The 23,114-nt window shown below is 41.0% G+C and overlaps 1 protein-coding gene across 9 annotated transcripts in view; it reads left to right on the plus strand.

The window, feature by feature from the left end:
• KCNIP1 (potassium voltage-gated channel interacting protein 1) overlaps positions 1-23,114 on the plus strand; it is a 564,777-nt gene that overhangs the window by 372,514 nt on the left and 169,149 nt on the right. For 2 of the 9 annotated variants that reach the window (XM_083719855.1, XM_083719859.1), the window contains exon 1: positions 11,179-11,379. The exons of the other annotated variants lie outside the window; for them this stretch is intronic. In XM_083719855.1, coding sequence (XP_083575981.1) covers positions 11,349-11,379 — 31 coding nt within the window. In that variant the 5' untranslated portion in view covers positions 11,179-11,348. Of the gene's footprint in view, positions 1-11,178; positions 11,380-23,114 lie in introns of those variants that run through there. 9 annotated transcript variants of the gene reach the window in all.

Genomic DNA, 23,114 nt, shown 5'->3' on the forward strand with positions numbered 1-23,114 from the left:
CTTAAACAATTAGAAAATCACATTGGATGTAATTGAGAGAGGCAGTAATACAGTGGATAAGAACGCTGAAGTGCCGGGTTTAGTTCTACTTCAACATTTTTCAAAGAAAAAAAAGTTTGTTTCATCACACTTTTCACTGACAGCTAAGGTTACAATTTCTAAGACAAGGCATGCTGTGATGTGTCCCAAGTCATTTTGTAATGAAATAGCACTACCTGAAGGCTTGTTAAAAGGATGAACAGCAGGTGGGGAACCTGAAGCTTTTTAAAAGCATGCAGGAAAGTTATTGAAAAATAAAATTCAAGCTGAAAATTCATGAACTTGAGTAAGACTTTAAGAGAAGCAAGCTGTCAGTCCTAGTGTTTCTGAAGCAACACTAATCCAACATACATATTCCTATTCTCCCAAATCCATGGGATGGATCCATAGGCAGGTCAGCAAAACTCTGTGCGTGCAACAGGGCTTTCCTGGCTCCTCCCTCATTACAGACTTTTGCACCTTGAAAAGCCACTCCTTTTAGGGCACAAATGGCTGGAATGGGATAGGGAAATTGCACAAGGAGAAGACCCTTCTGTATGCACAAGATGTCTCTCAATCTGAGCCTGTGCATTTTCCAGTGGTGTTAATGGCAGCTGTATGTAGGAATGGGGGTGAGTGGGATTCAATTTAATTCACATTTGAAGGTAAAACTACCTAAATCAACTTTCCAAAGCAATACATGAACCAAAATGCAGTAACCCTTCAAAATTCACACTTCTCTGAGTTTGCAGTGCACTTCTCCAGCCAAGTAATGTACGCAAGAAATCATGTGAAGTGTGCATTAAAATGCATATATTAGTGAAAACAACATAATTATAATATGAAACATTGGAAAAATGTGTGTTAGGCAAAAGTGTGTACAAAAATATGTATATTAGGATAAATTCACCCTAAAATGTATTATTTTATTAACAGTATTGCTACGTATTTGTCATGGCCTTAGGCTACAACAATAAACTTATGAACTAACTAAGAACTAAGATTTAAACAATAAAATGCCAATGGATTTTCATCAGAGTTTTAAAAACAACAGCAACACTGCTTTGGAAGTACAGAGAACTAAACTAAGATTGTGAGAATAAGAAAGTGAAACCAAAATGGATGGATTGGCCCATCCCTATATTTCACTGAGTAATCTTGACTTGCTATCACAACAGAGTGCCTCCAACTCCAGAAGCAGGAGGCAGACACCCTGGAAAGAGATAAGAAACAGCCCCACAATGCCCCCATTCTGGAGAAAAACAAAACATAACATAAAAGGGGATTTGAAGAGTCCCTTCCCCAGCAAGTATATGTGCCTCATGACCTATTCCTCCAGCATAAAAAAGAAAAAGTCTTAGCAGCATACGTTTACTAAGCCGCCACCACTCTGCCTTTGCAGAATGTTCTGCTCAGTTTACGTGTGGTGCAGAAAAGAACTTTGCCATTATAATTTTCTTCATAAACTGCATTCTCTACTAATGAATCATTGCTCAAAGTTTCACAGAATAAATACAATAATAAATAAACATAATAATACAGTAGCAATATGTAGTAAGCCATGTAACACTAAAAAAAAAAAATCAACACGTAACAATTCATTTGACATAAATAAACATTTAGCTAAACATATATCTATTAAGCAACAATTGTCCTGGCAGCATCTCCCTTCTGAAGGCTCCTAGGGCTGGAGGATGGGGCAAGGCGGGTGGAAAAAAGCCACCCCCTGGTGTCCAGCACAAAGTCTCTCACTCCTCCCTGCTTTCTACTCAGGTTTTCAAATGTGGTTTTTGGTTACTTTTAATGCCAGTTATTGGCTACTTTTGCATACCACACTGACAACTTACAGTGTGTGAAACAGCTGCATACAGTAACTCTGTACTTGTGTGCAGCTTGATTAACATTAACCCAGCTTGTTGGTCTAAACACTCATATTGTTGTTGTTGTTGTTTAGTCATTTAGTCCTGTCCGACTCTTCATGACCCCATGGACCAGAGCATGCCAGGCACTCCTGTCTCATATGGTAGAATTCACCAACTCAGAGTGGTTCAAACATGGAATTAAAAGCACACTCAATCCAGCTTTCCTTTCCCCCTTTTTTAAAGAGCCAATTTCTATTTCTTAACCTCACTGTTCTGGAAGAGAAGCATATTTACTGGGAAGGAAATATCCTTTGTGCCCTCTAAATATTTCATGTATCTCTGGCAACTGGGATTCATTTTAATACGGTTTGAGTAAAACATCAATATGAATTTGATTTAGATCAAAGTGATGTATTGCCCAGGCTGCCATGGAGTAAATAGATCAACTTTTTTTCTTCCTTCTGATACTGAAAGGAATTGCTTGTCCTTTATTTATCTCTGCCAATGATGCAGTACATAGCCAAGTGAACAGAAACCACCTCTGAATCTGATTAGGGGAGAAATTGCCTCGCAAGTTGTAACTTTGATGAACTGTTAAAGAAGAGCATGATATCCTCCATACATTAAATTCCTGCTGGAAGGTATTAATTTGATATCTTTATTCCCAATTATGGCATGGTTCCTGGCATTGTCTTGGAAGTCACATGGTGATGCAAACCTTTGCAAAGCTAAGCATGACTGACTCTGTCTGGAGCCGGGATGGGAGATCACCTGGAAATAAGTCTCATGATGGGACTTATTTCTGAATAAACATGCACAGCTGGGGTTCCCAACTTGCTGCCCAATGGCACAGTATCACCTTCAGACCCCCCCCCCTTGTCACCTGCTAAGGCCCCCTGTCACTCCCATTTTTTAAGTACCGGCAGTTAAGTGAAATGGGGGTTGTTGTTAAAATTTTTGGTTGTTTGGGGGCCTTTTTATTTAGGAAGGACTTTTTTGTTTGTTTGTTTGTTTATGCTTTATTTTGGGTGTGTGAGTAGGCTTTTGTCTTTTGTTTTGTGAAATGGGTACTTTGTGGTGTCCATGACAGTTCCTTAGATTTCCAGATGTGCTTTTGGGCCTAAAGAGATGGAGGATCCCTCATGTACAGGATTTCACTGTACACAAATACAGTACAAAAAGGGGAAAATGAGAATAACAAATGTGAATCTTTAAGAGAAGACATATTCTGTATGTCTAATTCATTTATATGCCATGGAAACAGTTATATAAGGAGTTGGATGCATATCCAGGGAACTTGGCTTCAAGTACCCATTCAGTCAGTGACAGTATAAAAGGTCTAAAGATAAATTACAGAAATTAGTCATTGTGGCTCCATTCAATTGCAGTCTAACAAAAATGAAATTTGAGGTAACTTGCATTCAGTGGCCAACATATTTGTACTGACTTCTAAAACATCTGATCATTTGGGATTTTGTTAATATACTCTGGTGCCCTTTGTGTAGCTAGTACAGCAAAAGTGGACAAGGAAAGAGAGGAAGTCTTGTAGACAGCATGGCGTCTCACAGAATGCAGTGGCACCTACATTCCTACTGAACTCATAATTAAGACCATTTAATTTTCAACATATAACAAATGCTTGCTGAATAAAATAATTTTCCCACAACCCATTCTTAAAGAGGGCTGTTTAAACATACTGCTGTACAGACAAAAATACAAGGAACTGCATAGATTATAGGCCAGAAAAAGCCAGTTTAATTTCTTTTACAGAAGCAAAAAAAAAACCTTCTCATTTATCTCCTGAAGATAATAATTCTTTGAGATAGAACGTTTTGTGTTAAGCATCTTTTAAATAAATGTCCTTGCCAGGCAGTAACAGGCCAATTTGACTTATTGGAGAAACAATAGAAACATCAATCACCACCATGAGCACAATGGAAGGAATGATATGCTTCCTGCTTTCAAACATTTACCAGTGATGTCTTCTCATATGAGCTCTGTTCCCATCATTTACAGGTTGCATGAAAGTCCATAACCACTTGGGGGGTGTTGCTTAACAATTACCCAGGTGCTCCTATGGGAGGACAGTATTTCAGCAACAATGGTAAATGCCTATTCATTCCAATCAATGCACAATCACACTGCCACATTTACTCATGTAATGCGTTAATGCCTTAGCAAGAAGCATTTTAGAATCCAGTTATCAGATGTACCCTCATGGTGTTTACTGTCTCCTTCACCTCAAATTCTGAAATATGCTCCGTAAGTAGTGTGTTTTGATGCCACTCTCAGTGGCAGAATTTAGTCCCGTATGTGAGACATCTGTGACTGGGCCTCTTAACATTTTTTTAAAAAAAAATTAAAAAAAACCTTAGATACAGGAGGCTCCAATTTTTATCAGAGTAGCAGTGATGGGCATAGTTTATCTGTCAGATCTGTTTGCCTAATCTGTTTTTCCCTCCACATCTGTTGCTAGACCAGGTGGGTGGGTGGACTTGCTTCATGCTTGTATTTTCCCCCAGGGACTAACAGCAGGTTTGGAGCAGATTAATATCAGTAAAATGGCAAGGGAGAAAGGGTTAAACTCCTAGCCGATGCTCTGATCAAATTTGCAGCCCCCCAAATATTGGATCATATATCTTTTGCATCACATTTGTTTCAGTCATAACATAAAAAGTAACCTCTTACATACATAGATTGACTGGAGCTATCTGCAGTTTCAAAAATATTGAATTTCTTGTGCAAAGCTAGGAATAAGTAAGCACCATGGTTTTGAAAACTTACACATCAGTCATTACAGGCCAGTTAATGTCTGTACTTATTTACTGGATGACAACTTTTTAAAGATAAAATGTATTTTTGGAAAAGAATCAGTAGGGCTGCTGCAAATGGAAGTCTTACCTCACTAATCTTTTGCAGTTCTTCAGAGGTGTCAGTATCCAAGCAAAAAGGGAGATCTGGTAGATGTTATATACCATAACTGAACTTCCAAAAAGTTTTTGACAAAGTCCCTCACATGGTTGTCCCCTACCAATTTTATCCTCATAACAACCTTGTAATGTGGTTTAGGCTGAGAGACAGTGACTGGTCTAGGGATGTATGAACATTCCTGAATTCCAGCATTCACTCTCACTTTCCTCTAGTATTTTCCATTCCACAGCTATTAGCTTATTTTGCACAAGCTTGTCTTCCCTTATGTTGACCACTGATGTGGAAATATATGTGTTTTAATGTTGTTGTTGTTCTTTATGGAACACAAAATAGAGAAGGATATCTTAGCCATCTAACAAGGAATCATGGGGAATTGTATTGACTGGACAGAAAGAAATCCATTTGATAGTCCATTTTCAGCAGATTCCTCTAGCATTCCTAGATCTCCTAAGGTCTCCCAGAAAGCTTCGTGGTGGAGTGGGGATTTAGATCCTGGTCTTCCAAATCCTATTCCAGCACTCAAACGTCTACACAAGACTGGCACGTGAAGTGCTTTTCTCACTCTCGTAATATTATAAATTTATTTCAATCAATAAAAGGGGTTGCAGTAGATTCATCACATTCAAAATGAAATACTTCTCCACACAATGCATAATTAATTTCTATAATTCATTGCTACAGGATGTAGTCATGGCCAGTAGTTTAGATGGCTTAAAGAGAAATTAGACAAATTCATAGGGATTAAGTCTGTCAGTGGCTTTTGGCCATGATATCTATATGATATCCATGTTCAGAGACAGTAAAGAACTGAATATCCATTGATGAGGAGGAAATGGAAAGGAGATTTCTAGAGGAATCCAATTGGCCATGTGGGAAATGAGATACCATATTTTTCGCAGCATAGGACGCACTTTTTCCCTCCTAAAAAGCAAGGGAAAATGTGTGTGCGAATGCAGGGGGGAGGCAGGCGGGAAAAGCCCTCAAGAGCCGCACACAAGCTCCGTGCGCTCTTGCGGGCTTTTCCACAGGAGGGAGAAGGGACTGACTGGCTACATCAGTTCTCCCACCTCGTAGAAAAGCCCACAGGAGCCACACACCCTTTAAAGAGCGCACAGCTTCTGCGGGCTTTTGCGAGAGGTGAGGGAATCCCCCCACCTCCCAGATCTTGAATAGCCTAGACTATTTATCAAATTCATAGGAGAACTGATGGAGTTTCCCATGCCCTTGAGGTGAAGATAATTGCACAGCTAAGGGGGCATTACTGTCATTATAATTTACCTTGTGATGTGTCCACCTGCCATTGCATGCTGCTTGATATCCCTGCCATGTTCAGGGAAACACACATTACGAACATAGGAAGCTTCCTATTAGTCCATCTGACTTGGATGTGTCTATACTGATGGGCAGTGGCTCTAAAGGGTTTGAGACAGAAGTCTTCTCCAGCCCTGCCTGGAGATGCCAGGGGTTGAATCAGATACCTTTTGCCTGCAAAGCAGTAGCTCTACTACTGAGCAGCAGCCCTTGACACAGTAATATATGGACACAGGCTTTGTGATGTTAGAGGCAGAGGTGCAAAACTCAACCCAGGGGTCCACTTGGGGCAGTAGCCCTTTTTTCTGCACAGTGTGTAGTTCTGCTCTATGAATAGCATCTTGAAAAGACAGGCATTTTTATTTCACTTGGAATACTAACGGTAAAGGTGATGAAAGAAGGCTGTGCTATGTATGTATTGTGGTACTTGTCAACGGTGGTGCTACAAAGCAAACTCTGCTTTCAGAATATGGTCAGTGCATGGTTCATTTGAACACCTGCATATTTCTTTTCAAACAACATGAAATCTGGTTTAATGACAGCACACATCTTCTGCTATAGCTGATCAAGAAGGGCTTGTGTTTCATTGAGGTATAATATATCGCTCTATCTGGCCATAATTGCCCTTAAAGCAACAATTCCTCCTGCTTTGTCAGATTCTCAGCATTAAGCTTGTATGTTATAATTAAAGTGAAATAAAGAAATCATTTTGCCTGCAAGAGTCTTGTTATTTCAGGCTGATTAATGCTGCTTCAAACTGCACAGTGAAGATTGAGGCTGCTGAGTGAGAGTCGGAGAGCTTAGATATTCAAATCTTAACCTTTAAAATCCTATAGAATTTAAGAGGCAGCAATAACCTTTCTATGAGATTTTTAAGGCAAACTTCTCTGTTCAACAGCATGACACAGTTTTGTATTCAGCTGGATGGGAAAAATTAGGGATTTGAATTAGGGAGCGAAACAGTTTTCCATTTAATTCTGACAATTTTGAGGGCAGTTGTATAAAATCTATTTATGAAGAGCCTCATTACCGCCATTCCTTGTGAGACTATAGAGTTGTTTTCTGTATGGGATCTCTTACTCATCCGGCTTCATTTGAAAGATACCAGAGGATTCATGGGTAGATGCTAAATTAATCAAAATACATTCAGACCACAGGCTAGCTGGTGCAAATACAATATTATTATGTGAGGTGGCCTTGGCAACACAGTGTAGCTAGGAACAAATGCTAAAACACCCATGTGCGCATCTTGGACATATTTGTGTCCTGCCAATGCTCTAGCAAGTAAAACCCTGCCAAAGCCTTTGAGAAAACCTTGAAAATGATTTGCAGATTTCTGGAATTCTGACACTTGCTGTGACAGTTGATAACAATGTGAATTATTATAGCCACTGAAGAAGTGTTGAAGGCTAAGCTGTCGCACAATTTATAATTATACTTATGAAATGCCAATCATTATGACAAGTGGGCTTGGGGTGAATAAGGATAACTTGTACTCTGCTGGAAGCCTGTGTATGTCGCTGTGTGTTTGTGTGTCTGTGAATTCTGTGCAGCAGGCAGTGGCATAGCTAGGGCTTTTGCTGCCCGGGACGGTCACTGAGTTTGCCGCCCCTCTCACTGTTTCTCATACGGGAGTCTCGCCAACTTGCCATGCTCCTCCCCTCTGCTCCGACTGTCCTTCCCTTCTTTTCCTCTCACTTCCCAAGCGGTGGGAAGGAACTCAGTTCCTGTCATCTTAGAATCCACCTCTTCTTTGCTTTACTTAATGCCTCATCATGTTCTTTTGTTTCTCTAGCTTCAACTTCAGACAGAGCTCAAGCACCTATTCCTGCCAGGCAAAAGCACCCAAAAATGGTGCAAAGCAGGAGCAATAAGGGAGAATGTAATCTCTCATACCTGCATGCTGCTTCTGTGGACAGCTATAATACTGCTCAAGTACGGTGGATTTAGGTGGTGTCATAGGCGTCCCGTCCCCCCCCGTGCCAGCGACAAGCCTCTTGGGCCTTCTCATGGCCTGCTACAGGCCTGTGAAAGCCCAGTGGGGCTCTTTGCAGTCACTGGAAGGCCCAGTGAGGCCTGGCGCAGCGATGCTTGCCCTTAATGGAGGGGGGCTTAGCCCCATTCCATTTGGGGGGGGTCTGAGGTCCCCTCAGCCATAGGGAGTTGGTGGTATGGTCAGATGAGGGCTGCCATCTTAAACCTTCCCAAATCTAAGTAAGTGCTTCACAAAATTCCACGTTTAAGCAGGAGTGGGATTGGGGCTGCTCCGATGGGAAGGGAGGCATTGCGCTGCCCAAGCCTCAACGTGGCGGTTGAGGTCAAGGCGGCAGCGGCCCCTCTGCCACCACCATCGCTGCAGCATCAACGCCCCAAATGTGTAGTAATTAATTAATTAAAGTGTCCCCGGATTCATTGAAAAAAATCTGGTAACCTTAAGTTACAGGCACAATATCTCCCATAAAGACACTGTCTTTAGAGACCAGCCACCCAACGTTGGGGTTGATGTACTAATCACTCCTCCGCTAGAACACCCAACTGCAGTCTTTTATGTTTTCCTCTTCCTTGCATAGAATGCTGATCAGTTGGATCCCATAAACTGATTCCCTCCCTGGCAGCAGCCCTTTCTTCTTAAACTTTTCTTTGCTACAAACAGCCTCAAATATGCCTATGGAGCTATTAGCGATTAATTCATCTCCAAATGGTGATTATGGGGTCTGTAATGAATACTAATATGACTTATTTTCCTCCCTAGCAGGGCTTTTGCATTTTGCAACATTGCCTTGTTTTATAGATTATTTATATGTAACAATGGTTAAATATGCAAATTTACAGCAGATAACTCTCTCCAGAGGGGAAGAGCAGAGCTGCCCCTGGGCCCCGTTTAGAAAATTAAAAACAGAGGGTGACTAATACATTGGTATAATAACTATCCCTATTTCCCAGCCTAAGGATTTTCTTTTTGGGGGCCAGTTCTTCCTGTTTTTGCTTACAGCTGCTTGAGCACCTTCAGAGAATTTCAAGGGCAGACACAAGACTTTTCTGTCATTTCTGTAGCATCACTCTGCACATTGCTTCTATTTTTCTTTCACATCTTCAGGGGGAAAAACCACACCTGCTTTCAGATATAATCTTTACCCACTTATCATGGGAATAAAAAATTAGATAGGTAAATATGAACCCTTTCCCCCAGAAACCTGCCCTGGAGCTCATGGGCATGGTGGCTTTGGATTAAATAGACTACATACTCAGAAAGCTATGGTGACTTTATCCACAGAATCTTAAAATGGCTGTGGTGTGGTCTTCCTAGGTTTCTGTGTTGTGAGCTTTTCATTAACTCCTTAGTTTATTTTAAATTTGGTGTTTTGCTTGTGATTTGCAGTAGTGGATGGCATGGTTGAAATGACACTCAAATGACCTCCTGACAGCTGAGTTATTGCTGTATGCTGGGAAGGAGAGGAATGGCAAGGCAGCAGGGAGGTGGGTTGGTGCAAAAGTAGTGATCAACTAATCTGGCACTCTTGCTGATGCCATTGTACTATGCTAACTTCCCCACCACCTGGCCACTCCCCCTCTCCTTCATAGGAAGAAGTGACTCAGTGGTCAGAAGCTGGGTTGAAGAGGCAATCTTTAGGGGGAAAACTGGAATGCAGGGTGCACGAGCAACTTATTGAGTTGCACATCTTTGGTCTCTGAAATCTTGCTTAGCTCAAAGAAGCTAGCACAATTTAAAACTTCTTCTCCCTGCAGCAATGTACCCGAAACTAAAGGCAATTTGTATTTATTGTAGTGTTGGATGCAGTAGCATTGTTAATTCTGACTGGCAGTGGCTCTCTAGTGTCTTAAAGAGAGGTCTTCCCCTTATTACCTACAACCTTTAAATTGAAGCTACTTGTGGTTGAACTTGGGACCTGAGTTATGGTCCACCTTCCGGGAAGCAGAATCAATTCTGCACAGCAGGAGTACTTAATTTACACATTTCTGATCTCCAAATGTGCGCTTTCTTGGCAGCCAGCACAGGATAAGCTGATGCAGATTAGGATTTTTAAAGTGTATTTATTTATTTATTGGTGCTGCTACACATATTGTGTTTCACACATTGTATAATTCGACGGGAGAAAAGCGTGAATTCCTTGTGTTACCTTGAAGAGCATGTACAATCGATATTCCCTAGTATACCACCCACCATGAACACGAGTTGCAGCATTGACTTGTTAATATCACAACAGAGGAGCCACACAAAATGGGCTTTCAAACATTCACATGCTGTGGCCTTTCAAATCATTGCAGTGTTCTGTTCCAAACTCCTACTGTTTTGATTTGAGCTAGAAGAGAGGTTTTTGAGCAGACTGCTGCTCTGCAGTAACCAAACAGTACCAATCTGTTTACCGTTTGGAAAGATGATTTCTAGGAGTTTGGTACACTGTGAGTTAAATCTGGCAAAACAAAGTAGAGACTGATGGAATGTGATTACATGACAGCTGTTCAATGGCTTTTGTAGCAGGGTCCTTTGCACCAGCTCCTGGCTGGTATCCATATCTTTAATAAAACTAATAGTAAAGGTTTGCCTTATACAAAGAATTATACATTCAGTGGTTATAAAGAACTAAACATCCAGCCACTTAATCTCTTATTTTAAAGTATTCATGTTTGTAGCTCCAAGTCAGCAACTGTAAACCCTAAAATTTGATGATTTGGGCTTTGGGGAATGTCTCGTATAGAAGAAAAACATCAGAGTGATGAACCCTAGAGAGTTGCTCTCCAGTGGTCTGCTAAACACTCCTTCTCCACACATTGGAGAACCGATTGATAACAGAAAGGTATAAGGTACTTAGCTAAATAGACTCCAGAGTCATACCTGTGGTTAAGGGAGCAAGCCTACACTCAAAGGATACTGTAGATCTCCCTCTTTGAAGAGAGCGGCCTCCCCAGTGTGGCAGCAGAATGGAGCCGTAACTCTCGCTGACATGCTAGCACTTCCTCATGTGTTGCAGAGCCAGAAACAGGGCATTCCAGGGGCATGCTGGGAGTATGTGGGGGAAGGTTGTGGATCTGTAAGCTCCAAAGCACCCTCATTTCCTGCCCCCTAGAGGCCCTGAAGATGGTGGGGTTAATTCCTTCCCATTGTGATCAATGAGATAGACTCTTAAAAAGAATAAGAAAGGAAAGGATGGAAAACCCCAGGAAAAGTCTTCACTCACCTTCCACATTGCCTAGCAGCAGCAGCAGATGCAGCAATTGGCTCTGCCCACCCAGGAAGGTAGGATTACTCTGTAAATTATTCAAGGCCTGAAATGGCCAGATTTTATGTATGCTTTTTTTTGCAACATAGGCAAGTGAGTGTTCCCAGGGTATCAAGTTTTGCTTGGCAGTTTATTCCTTTGGAGTTCAGTGGAGAAGATTAGAATACAGCAAATGTGACATCAGTGGAGCTTTGGGGAATATTTCTATGGAATTGGGGCTGATCTACTTCCTCAGTGCTTTTTTTTTATTTAAATATATGTGCTTTGTACCTCAGTTTGAATGAGATTGACCTAGAAAAAACCCACATAGAAGATACTGCCTGTAGTAAAAGTGATTTAAAAGATAATAACTACTGGATGTAATCTAGATGGGTGTGCACTGGAAGCGCAGAACTCCTCTGAAAGATTTTGCTAGCCTTATAGAAATGCATTTTGCTTCCGTCAGATTTCCTCTGACTCCCCACCCCCCACCCCCCTGCCGCAAACCCTCCAAATTCACTCTTGTGTACATATACAGATTTGATTTAAAAGTATTTCCTCTCAGTTTCTGATTCACAGACGTCTAAAACTGCTTTTCAAAAAGCAGTTTGGGAGTTTTACACAAGAACCACTGGAAGGCAGAGAAAAATGCATCTCCTCAGCCTCTCCAGATGCTGTTGGTCTATAACACCCATCATGCATGACCATTAGTTGTGTTGGCTGGAGCTGGTGGGACTTTTAGAAAACAGACTCTGTCTCTACTACCTTTCCAATAACAGAACAGAAGTGTGTGTTTTTTGGCTGGGCCCTAAAATGCAACTGACTAACCAGGATCGTGTGGCACATGGCAGGCTGACATCCTGGTTGTTGAGCGTGCTGTAGCTTCTGTGCCATGCTGTCGTCGTTCCTGAGTCTGACAATATGTTCAGAGTCTATACAGTGGCAGTTGTGACTAATCTGACCTAACCTTGGTTGTCAGAGTTTAACTGGGAGATTAGCATGCTTTAGTGGGAGTCGATGGAACTTGCCCCTTATCACATTTTAAAATATGCCTTTGTTCCTATTGGTATTCATCCTTTTTTATTCTTTCATATGCTAACTTCTTCTTTTTTAAAAAGATGGATCACTAACTAGTTCAGGCACTTAATTAATTAAATGAATTGGATCCATCTCATGTAGATTAATGGCAAACTTTTAGGAGTTGAATATGATTACATCAGAGGACTAAAATGATAACTATTAAATTTGAGACAATAACTTTTTAAATGTTCTAATAATTTTTATATACTAATATACGACATCCACAGAATTCAGTTAAGTATATTTGCCCACCAAGAGAGAGCAAGGTACTATATCCCACCACCAAATATTTGTTCCATGTTGGTTTGCACAGCAAGGAACAGAAAATGCAATTGCAGCTCATTACAGACACTCTTGCTTTTTCTCTTTCCTAATAGCAAATAACATAGAACGTCATTAGATTAATCTATGGTAAAGACACATTTTGAATGCAGTGCACAGTTCTAGGCATTCAATCTCAAAAAGCAACAGGATCAGGGGCGTAGCTAGTTGCTCTGGCACCTGGAGCGGCGGGGGGCAGGGCGATCTGCCCATGGGGGCGTCACGGTGATCTGCCCATGGGGGTGGCATGGCAATCCACACACAGAGACTGCCTGGCAGACGCAAGCCCCACGCTGCCATTTCGGACGGCGTGGGGCCCAAACCACCATGTCACTCCCAGGAGAGACACGTGGCTTTGTCGCGCTACAGGCCAGGCCCCGCGATAATTGCCACCCCCTGTGGTGTGCCATTTTGTCATCCCCCCTCAAGGATGACACCCAGGGCAGACTGCACTCCCCGCACCCCCCTTCCTACGCCCCTGAACAGAATACCAAAGAACTTTAAAGAGTCCAGAAATGAAACTAAAATGATCAGGGCATTTTATGAGGAAAGGATCTGATCCGACTAAGCAATTTTTATATTTTTAATTTCAACTTTATTGAGGCCCAAATGAGATAGGTTTACTGCCAATAATAATAGTTACTGATCTAGCTCACCATTCCTACTCTGTTCTTACTTGTGTTCTGATGACAACAGCAGCCTCCATAGTCAACAGCCAATATTGTGGGGTATTGCTTGGGAAATACGCTGTGCATTTATGATGTGGATAAGCACTGCTAGACATGGCAGAGTAGGAGGAGAGAGTTAAGTACAAGGCTGTGGTTTTCACAGTAGATACCTAAGACTGAAACACATTTGTTAACAGTTCTGTTCTTTGCATTGTACCCTTTGCTTTGGACAATTTTGTATTGCCTTTTGCATTTTGGAAAGCCTTGCGTTCTGAGGAGTAGCTCAGGGTCATCATGTGAACTACTCAGTCATTTCTGATTGAAAAATCAGTCACACTCCAACATCATTTGGCATATAAATCTGTAGAAATGCCATTTTAGCTCCCCGTTTTGTTAGTTTGGGTCTTTCTTTGTCCTTGCGTAAGGCAATCTGTTTCTAAATGGAGTCAAGGTAAATGCAGGATAATTACCAGTCTCATACTACTCACACATTTCATGAATTCCTGGGAAACAAATTAACTTGGTTGGGGGCATAGGCCAGATCCTGGAGGCTTCTGGTTTATGTAGAAGAAAAGGTCACAAATCTGAACTCATTTGTTTTTCTTTTGAATAATCTGTTATTGGCAAGTCTGATAGTGCCAATCTATCTGCCACTTGAGGACCTTGAACCAGCTCGCAAATACCTTTGTCAGGGCACAGCATCAGTAGTCAGAACCATAACATCCCCAGACACTCATCGCTTATCAGACATAGCCAATATTGGTCAGAGTTTTAGCATACCGCTCAGGTCTTACATCGACCAGCAGGTCAGACCTCTTGCCATTATAATCTTGTATTGATGTAGCTGCTGTTTGGAAGGACAATCATCTCTCCAATGTGACATTTGTTTAAAATTGTTCTGTAAATTTTATGTGTTAAGGCTTGTGTGGGGTGGTTTATGAAAACCTGGTAGTTGAGCAGTGTGTTTTCCCAAAATGATTTGTGATCTGAGAAATTACTTGAAGAGTGCCCTGACTACAGCATAAGGAATTAACAAGTAGGTCAGGATGGGGGGGGGGGGACATTTACGTGTAGGAGCTGCTTTCTTTTTATTAAGAGCAAAGCTTCTTTTCTTTTTATATAAAAAGTGTGTATATGCAAAGGTAGCGCAGCCTACAGTTTTTAAGAGCCTCTCTTTTAATAAAGATTAATGTCCTGTTATCAACCAAGTCAGGGGAAAGGTGGTTGAGGTGTGTTCTTCTGGTGCAGACATCTCCAGATAATCTTACTGCCAGTTGATATATTGTAATCTAAAGTACTAAAATGACAGTAATCCCAATCATGTCGGACTACTTGAAATGCATCATTGGAAGGTGGTGGCTCTAATGTTGCATGCATAAAAAACTGAGATGTAGGGAAAGGTGATTAACAGTGCAATTTAAAGAAAGTTTGCCAAGAATTAAATGCAGTTTGAATTCAAAGGCATTTACTTCCCATTAGGTAGGGCAATCCTATATACCGTATTTTCCCGTGTATAAGACTAGGCTTTTTTCCTAATAAATTATGTCAAAAATTAGGGGGCGTCTTATACACGGATAGTGCTGAGGCCATTTTCTGAAATCCGAGTTCCCCAAAATAGGGGGTGTCTTATACACGGGGGCGTCTTATAGATGGAAAAATACGGTAAATCCCTGCACTGGTCTCTATTTAGGGTTTAGGATTGTAGGACTATAGATGTGTTAGAAGGAATATAGAGTAGGAACATAGAGTAAGTTTGGTATAAACTACATGGATTCTTTTTTAAGAGACAATTTTGTTGACTATTTGACTTGTAGCCTGTCCTGGGGTTCAGGGATGAAAGATGGGATATATATATAGGGTTTTCATATTTTAAGAAGTAAAAATCCAGACACAAAAAGTTGTTGAGCTTTTTAAAGGAAAGTTGTTGAGCTTTGTGTTGAGCAATGTGTCCTTTTAAAAAATAACTCTTTTACAACTGTGTGTGTATGTGTCCACACACACACATATATAATTAAGAAACATACTTTGACCACATTTAGTAATTTTGTAGAATGTAGCATGAATACAAACACTCTGTGTTCCATATATGTGTAATTGATATGCTATATAGAAGCAAAGAGACTTGGGCTGTGTTTATTGGCATGCTTTTCCACGCAAAGAGTGAGAATCAATAGTTCTCTTATTAAAGAGAGAGCAGGGACTATAATTCAGGAACTGCAGGCCACTTAGCTATTAACAGAATTATGATTTCCTGTCCAGTAGAAAAATGTCAATAATTTCACCGTACTAAGAGAATCCACTGGGGCACAAAACTCATGGTCTGAATAACACATTGGCTCACATAATGGATTGTGTATTCTGGAGCATTAGGAGCTGAAGAGTTACTGGGGGCAGTGCATATATACCAAACACATAATATATTGTGAAATCTTGTAAATGGTTACTTCACACAGTCATTTTTGTGGTTGTTCTTGGGCATGAAAATGCCTGGAGTCATGCTGGGGAATTTCAGTTGAATTGGTGGTGTACAGTTAACTCTGTGAAGCCATTTCCAAGATTGTAGGAAGCCATTGTAATGTTGAAATGGCTTCAAAGTGTGCTGACATCCTGCTGGTTCATGGTACATTTCTTCATGTTATCCCATATCAGACTGGATCCAAGTTGCTGAGATCTAGTATTTTTTTGCAAAGGTGTGCATAGAGAAGACTTTTAGGAAATGAAAGTGATGCTTGATGATGATCGACATCCTGACAGTCTGGAACAGGGATTCTCAAAGTGTGGTCCTCAGATCACCAGTGGTTTATGAGCATCACCCAGGTGGTCCACACTTGCATCTAATGTGTGTGTCAAGAACTGTGTGAGCAATTGCTGCTTCATTGTTCTTAGAACCTAGACTTCCCATATGAAAGCTCTGGGAACCCTGTCCTCTTTTTCACCTGGCTACTCTAGAAACAAGAGTGGAGGAACAAGGGGAAGCCTGGTTGCCTGCCATTGTTTCCATCTTTTGGGTTTCTAAATTCAAACTTGGATGGAACCTTCATTTTTGTCTAATTTGGTAGAGATCTTCTAACTCTAAAAATACAATAACTGTGCAAGGAAGCAGCATGCCTCCCTTTCCCGCTGCAGGAGATATATGCTCCTGAATAAGAAAAAGAAGATGTACCAACTAACTGAACAAAAGCAATAGCAATACTTGAGTGTTGCAATTATATTTGGATGGAGTTTGGAAGCCAGCAGAAAATACATTCTATACTAGTTTCTATAAAATATCAGTCACTGTTGAGAAAAAGCTTACAAGTTCCAGACGGGAAAGTTTATATACCAAACTCCAGATCTCTGACAGCATGAAGTCAGGCATAAGGGAGAAATGCATTCAGATTAAAAGAATATAACCCAAAGAATTCTCGAATTACAGCATAATAAATAAAATTCCACGGGGCTGTAGCAAAGTTTAGAAGTAGTCCGCATGCTTACTCTCCGCAGGTAGACTGGCAGATGCAGTTGTTAAAATGTTCTTTTTTATGGAAAGCAGCTGGTAGTTCACTAGCATATACACTTGGGAAATTATGCACTACGAAGTCAGTTGCAAGATGTATAAGGCCAGACTATTGATGCTGAAGTTTAAAATCAAAAGGCTCTCCAGATATATAAAACCAAATCTATACTCATCATGGGATCCTGTTCAAGTAAAGAAAATACGTAAATTTGAGTGACTCTTCTTTCCACTGCAGTAAATGGGTTGTATGGGTTGTGCCTAGTGCTTCCTCAGGTATGTAATGGGTAGGAGTTTCCAGCAGTATCCTTTTCAAGATGCTTCTGATAAGGAGGGCATGAAGGCAAAAGACTTTCCTCGTTGATTGTCCCCAGCACTTGTATTTATAGGTACTGTATATATAAACTCTTAATATGGAGATTCCATTTAAACCAGTGTTTCCCAACCTTGTGCCTCCAGATGTTTTTGGCCTACAACTCCCATCATCCCTGACCACTGGTCTTGCTAGCTAGGGATGATGGGAGTTGTAGGCCAAAAACATCTGGAGGCACAAGGTTGGGAAACACTGATTTAAACCATTATGGCTCATCCCTGTTGATAAGACATACCACCCCATGATCAGCCACTGATATCAGATGTCATTTTCATTTTCCCACTAGAATTGTCCAGATCTCCCCTCCCCCACCCCCCACCCCCGAGTCTGTTTACAGTAACTCTGAGATTCTCCAACGAGAACTACCAATATGCTGTGTGCCAAGCACTCTGCTTCACTGTTTTAGCTATGCCAGAAGTACATTGAGCTTTCCCACTAGACATGCCTTAGCAATGTGCAAGAGTTGATTTCTCCCGTCTGTAGCTGGAGAACTTTGAGGTTGCAACTGAATCTGAAGAAGCTCATGGAAATCTGGTGCATATGTAATAAGTGATTACCATGGTCCATGGGCATTTATTCTCATGGTTTGCTGTTGAACATGTCTGTTCCCTCCTCACGATGAAAACCATGTGGTTATTTTATGTTTGCAATTAAGGATTGTAATTAAGCCACACTGTTGGCTAGAAGCTGAAGACATGGCAAGTTGTCATCTGTTAGCCCGGTTGTCTGGTTTGTTTTTAAATTACATATAGAAGGGGAAAGTATTATCCACATTGAGCCCTGCAGCATAGTTTAGGCCCTGCTTGTAATTCACAGCATTCAATTTAAATTACTGCTATATAGAGGGAAGACTCAGCCCATGGTGATGTAAAGAGGGAGGTTTAGAAGTACCATGATTCTTCCTCCCCTTCATTACTAAGTGTCACAGGAGACATTTATCTTTCTGTCACTGCTGTTCTGTACTCTCTGGAATTTAATAGATGTTACTTTTTTTTACTGTAGTTATAGACATGTATTACATACACATTAAGAGCCTGGGGAGTGTCGTTTGAACAGAGCATGAATTGTAGAGCAAGCAAGGAAAGCAATATATATTTATGGGGGTTTGCTAGTCTCCAAAGTGGGAACAATGGGACTCATGAGCTGTTCTTCATTTTTATTCATTTATGGGCACAGTCTTGAAGGCACAAAGTAGAGCTTTTTCAGAAATGCAGAGCCCACCCACTCTACACAGGCACAGCATTTCAGACTACTCTGGTGAAGGTGAGGAGGGAAGGTTCAAGAGCTGCTCACAAGAGGGCAGCTGTTAAAGAAAAGAACAAAAAACAAAGTCCCTCTGCATGAATAGTCCAGTATCTAGCTGGATTGCAATCTGTGACTATATTCTAGTCCTTGGTTACATATGCATAAATTATAGTGGTCTGAACAGCACATATTAGGCACACTCTGTATCCCACTTTTGGGGGCCTAGAATATGGCCTGGACACTGCTGAGTTACACAATTTTCAGTATTACCTACTGTTTATTACTATTGCAGTAGTAAAATTTAATAAGCAGTTTAGTAACTAAGGAGTTAAATGTGCAATTTTGAAGCAAAAATCCACCTTTAGCATTTTCTTTCCTGTTCACTTCAGCTTATGTCCTTTTATCTTCTCATATATTGCACTTGCACAAGCTTTTCTGTACACAGTTCAGCAGTAGAACTTCGCCACTGTGGCCAGTTGCAATTAATAGCCTTATTCTCCACGAATTTGTCTAGTCCTCTTTTAAAGCTGTCTAAGCTCCTATATCATGTGGGAACAAATTCCAGAGTTTAACTATGTAATGTATGGAGAAGTATATTCCAATTGTCCTGAATATTCCAAACATTCAGTTTCATGGGATGGTCCAAAGTCCTAGAATTTTGAGAGAGGGAGAAAAGAGATCTCAAATGAACTGATTTGAAACTGGCTTGTTACTGGCCTGCCTGGAAGTAGATATGGACAAATCTGTCAATTTTGGTTTTTCTCCATTTCTTGTTTTCCCCCTATGTTCACTTCTCCACATTTACATATAAGCTCCTCATGAAAATTCATCAACATTTTAAAGTGAATTTATTCTATGGACACATTTTTGTATACAATTTTGCCAAACATTTTGCAAACCAATTTTCCTCAATTTAATGCATTTTTGTACCTTAGTTTCATTAATACATGCATTTTTGTACTCATTATGTGACTAGAGAACTGTACTGGAAAATTCAGAAAAGTGCAAATTTTGAAGGATGGCTGTGTTCATTTTGCATACTGTTTTGGAAAGTACAGATTAGGTAGGTTAGTATTTAAATGCAGACAGAATTGAATGTCCACTCTCTCACTAGCTGGAAGACTGCCTTCCATTCAGTCTTTAAGCTCTTTTCCAGAGGTCCTAATTCCACCAAGTGAAGAGAAGCAGGTGGTGACTATGATGAGGACCTTCTAGGTGTTGGCACTCTGGCTATGCAATAGTCTGGCAGTGCAACTTTTTCTGATGTCACCTTTATGGCCATTTCAGGGCCAAGTGAAGACCTTTGCTAACATTCACCTTGGCCTTTTGAACATACTGTGTTCTTTAAAGAATGTTTTCATGTTCCAAGTTATGTTTTGGTTTATAATCTTAGATGCTGATTAGCGCCCCACCCCCCGCTGCTAGAAAATTCTAAGGCTGTTGTTACTCCAGCTGTCTAATCATTGCATTGCACCTTTACACTGCATTATTTGTTCTATAAGCTTCCCAGAGAACATATGGTGAGAGCCATCCATACAAATATGGCAAATAAATAGTAAAATAAATAAAACTGGAGAATCTAGCTGTACATTCAGGTGCTTTTACTCTTTGAGCCACCATGACAGCATAGCGGAATAAGGAAATGCTCTTAGGCTGCTCTTTACTGCACTGCAGAGCTACCACTGCAGAATACTGCAGTTACCAACTCTGCATGGATCATGTGACCCAAGAGTCCAATAGAGTTCTACCTGGTTTAATAAAGCTGTTAACTCTGCCTCTGACTCCTTAGCTGAGCAACTTGTCATTTCAGCAGAATTAGAGGTGCTATTAAATTGCCCACTCCCAGTTGCCTAGTTGGCCACCTGCAACTCCCCGCGACTGTATTTAACTTGGGCAGTGCTTACAATGTGTCCCTAGATTTGAGCCAACAGTTTCACTCACCCTGCTTTATTTCAAACCCAGCAGATTTTGGATTCCAGGGGGTTCTGTCATTAATAGCTACTCTGACCATATTTCCTTATTTCTGTTGACCAATGTATTCTAGCTGTTGTGAGATCATTTCTCGTGTGTTTATCCAGGAGATATTTTATTTCTAGATTTAACCCATAAAAGCAATATCAAAGTAGCTTCACCAGCTATTTTGCCAGGAGATGTTTAAAGGAGGTTTGTAAGTTTTGGTTGCCACCTAGTGTTCAGACATGATTCAGACACGTTTGTCAGGTTAGAAGCCGTAGACAGAGAAAATTTGTGTGTGCATCTTCAGTGACAGTTTGCCATTTCACAAATGAAAAGAAAACTGCAATGACAAAATCTAAACACCAATCGTGGTTAAAATTAAAATAGAGGGAATGTGGAGGTTTGGTTGATGAGACAACAGATGCCAGTAAGTGCATCTGTTTACATTAGGCCTTAAGAAAGTGGGATGTAATTGGCATAACTGTCAGGGTAAATATGAGGGCTCTGGGCACAGCAAGGAAACGACTGATGATTTCCCTAATTAGGAAACACTTGTGAAAATTCCAGACAATGACAGTCATTAAGCATCTAGAAAGTGCATCCTTTATTGCAAGTCTGACAACCTAGCAGCCTGTAAAATGAAGGCAACTAGGTGGATTTTATGTGACCCCCAGTAGAAGAGCTTTATGTGGCACCCTAGTGGTCCTATCCAGTTTTAATGGCATTGTAACACGTTTGCCTGCAGTTTCACTTGGGTGCCTCCAGACAGTCACTTTTTGGGTGACTCAAGGGATTCAAGTACACACCAGAAATTTAGGTTGGTGCAATTAAAGTGTTATGTTGACCTATCACAACAAATCCTCTTTCAAGAATGGACTTTTGCAGTTAGGGAAGTGATGGGGAAATGTGCTGAAAAGTGTGAGGCAAACAAAAGGTTGACCGGATGATATATGAACAATTTCAAAAAAAAATCAAAATGAATGCTCTGCAAAGACTGGACATAGTCTAACCTTCGCATGAGTTTTGTGCAAACAAATCAGGACATATGCTCAGTGAGCAGGTCTTCTGGAGATACACTTATAAAGAAAAAGAAAATGCTTTCTAATGGTAAGAAAACATTTTCATAGGTTGCACTTAATGGTTATATGAGCAAAAGGCAATGGATCTTATTCTTCCCCTCCTCCCCCTCTGCAGCCACAACCCCCCAGAAAAAGCCTAAGGGTTTGGAGGGACCCTTTGGAACAAGATTGATATATAAGAGCTTTCACAGTGCTGCTAGTACCAGCTTAGAGAAGCAGCATTTACTTACAGCACCTAAAACACCAGAGTATTTAAAAGTCTACAGAGCAAAGCTCTACTCGACGCTCTTTCTCAGATGCCATTAGGCAGCCTTTGAAAGTTTAATATGAATCGTTATATATTGTTATGGATATGCCATAAAGAAGTATTGAGTCCAGCACAAGTTTTAAACATACCGTACAAAAAGTTGTTGGGGTATAAGGACACTGCATATTCTGTGGGGAAGGCTGGAGGAAACTATGCTAGACATTAATCACAACTGTGAGGCAGGAGAGAGGCCTGAAGGTAAAATTATTTGAGTTAGGCAGGGTAGGGGACTGGAATTAGCAGCAGGCTGGATCCTTCTCACCCACCCACCTCCCGTGGGTCAAGTTTGACAGGTGGGCAGAGTCCTGCACTTCAAATGCACCGCTGATCAACTAATTGTTGGCACTTTCAACAGGCTGCCAATCAGCTGATCAGCAGTGCCTCAAACACCCTCCCTTTGGGTCCATCTACATCTTAACCTGCCTCACATCTGACACCAGGGGGACATTTCTTGGCTGAAATAGCCTCACAGGCCAAATGGGGATGTCCATTGTGCCTTATTATTTTTTGTTTGTTTATATATATGCCAACCATCTGACTGGGTTGCCCCAGCCATCCTGAGTGGTTTCCAACAAATTAAAAACATTAAGGACCATGAGAAAGCTGTTCCTCACTGCTAGGTGAAGGCCTCATAGCAAATTCATGGTGGGGCTCAGATTTTATTCACAGACTTTCTTCTGTAGGTTTGTGGAATTGTGTGTGTGTGTGTTCAGTGTAGAACTAGAGGGAACTCTCTTGAATCTGCTCATGTGGGAATGCTGTTTTGGGGTCATGCTGCATATTTTCACTTATGCCACAAGTACCAGGCACACACTTAGCTGAACACTATCCTCAACCTGTTTTTCGTTTCTTTTGTTTTACTTCTTCAGATATTGAAGGCTCCCATATTGTACCACTGAAACATGAGAGCACTCACACAATGCTTTTTTGCAAGCAAAAAAGCAATGAACTTGAGCCAGTCATCTCTCTCCTCTACTCCACACCACACATTTAATGTGAAGGTTCTCAACCTGTGGGCTGCACGCCAATAGTGGTCTACAGGCTGTATTCACGTGGTCAGTGGAAAGGTTGTAGAAGCATCAAACAATTACAGTGGTACCTCTGGTTACGTACTTAATTTGTTTCGGAGGACCGTTCTTAACATGAAACTGTTCTTAACCTGAAGCACCACTTCAGCTAATGGGGCCTCCTGCTGCCGCCGTGCCGCTGCTGCATGATTTCTGTTCTCATCCTGAAGCAAAGTTCTTTACC

This window comes from Podarcis gaigeae (genome assembly GCF_964106915.1).
Source record: "Podarcis gaigeae genome assembly, chromosome: 2".
NCBI lineage: Eukaryota > Metazoa > Chordata > Lepidosauria > Squamata > Lacertidae > Podarcis > Podarcis gaigeae.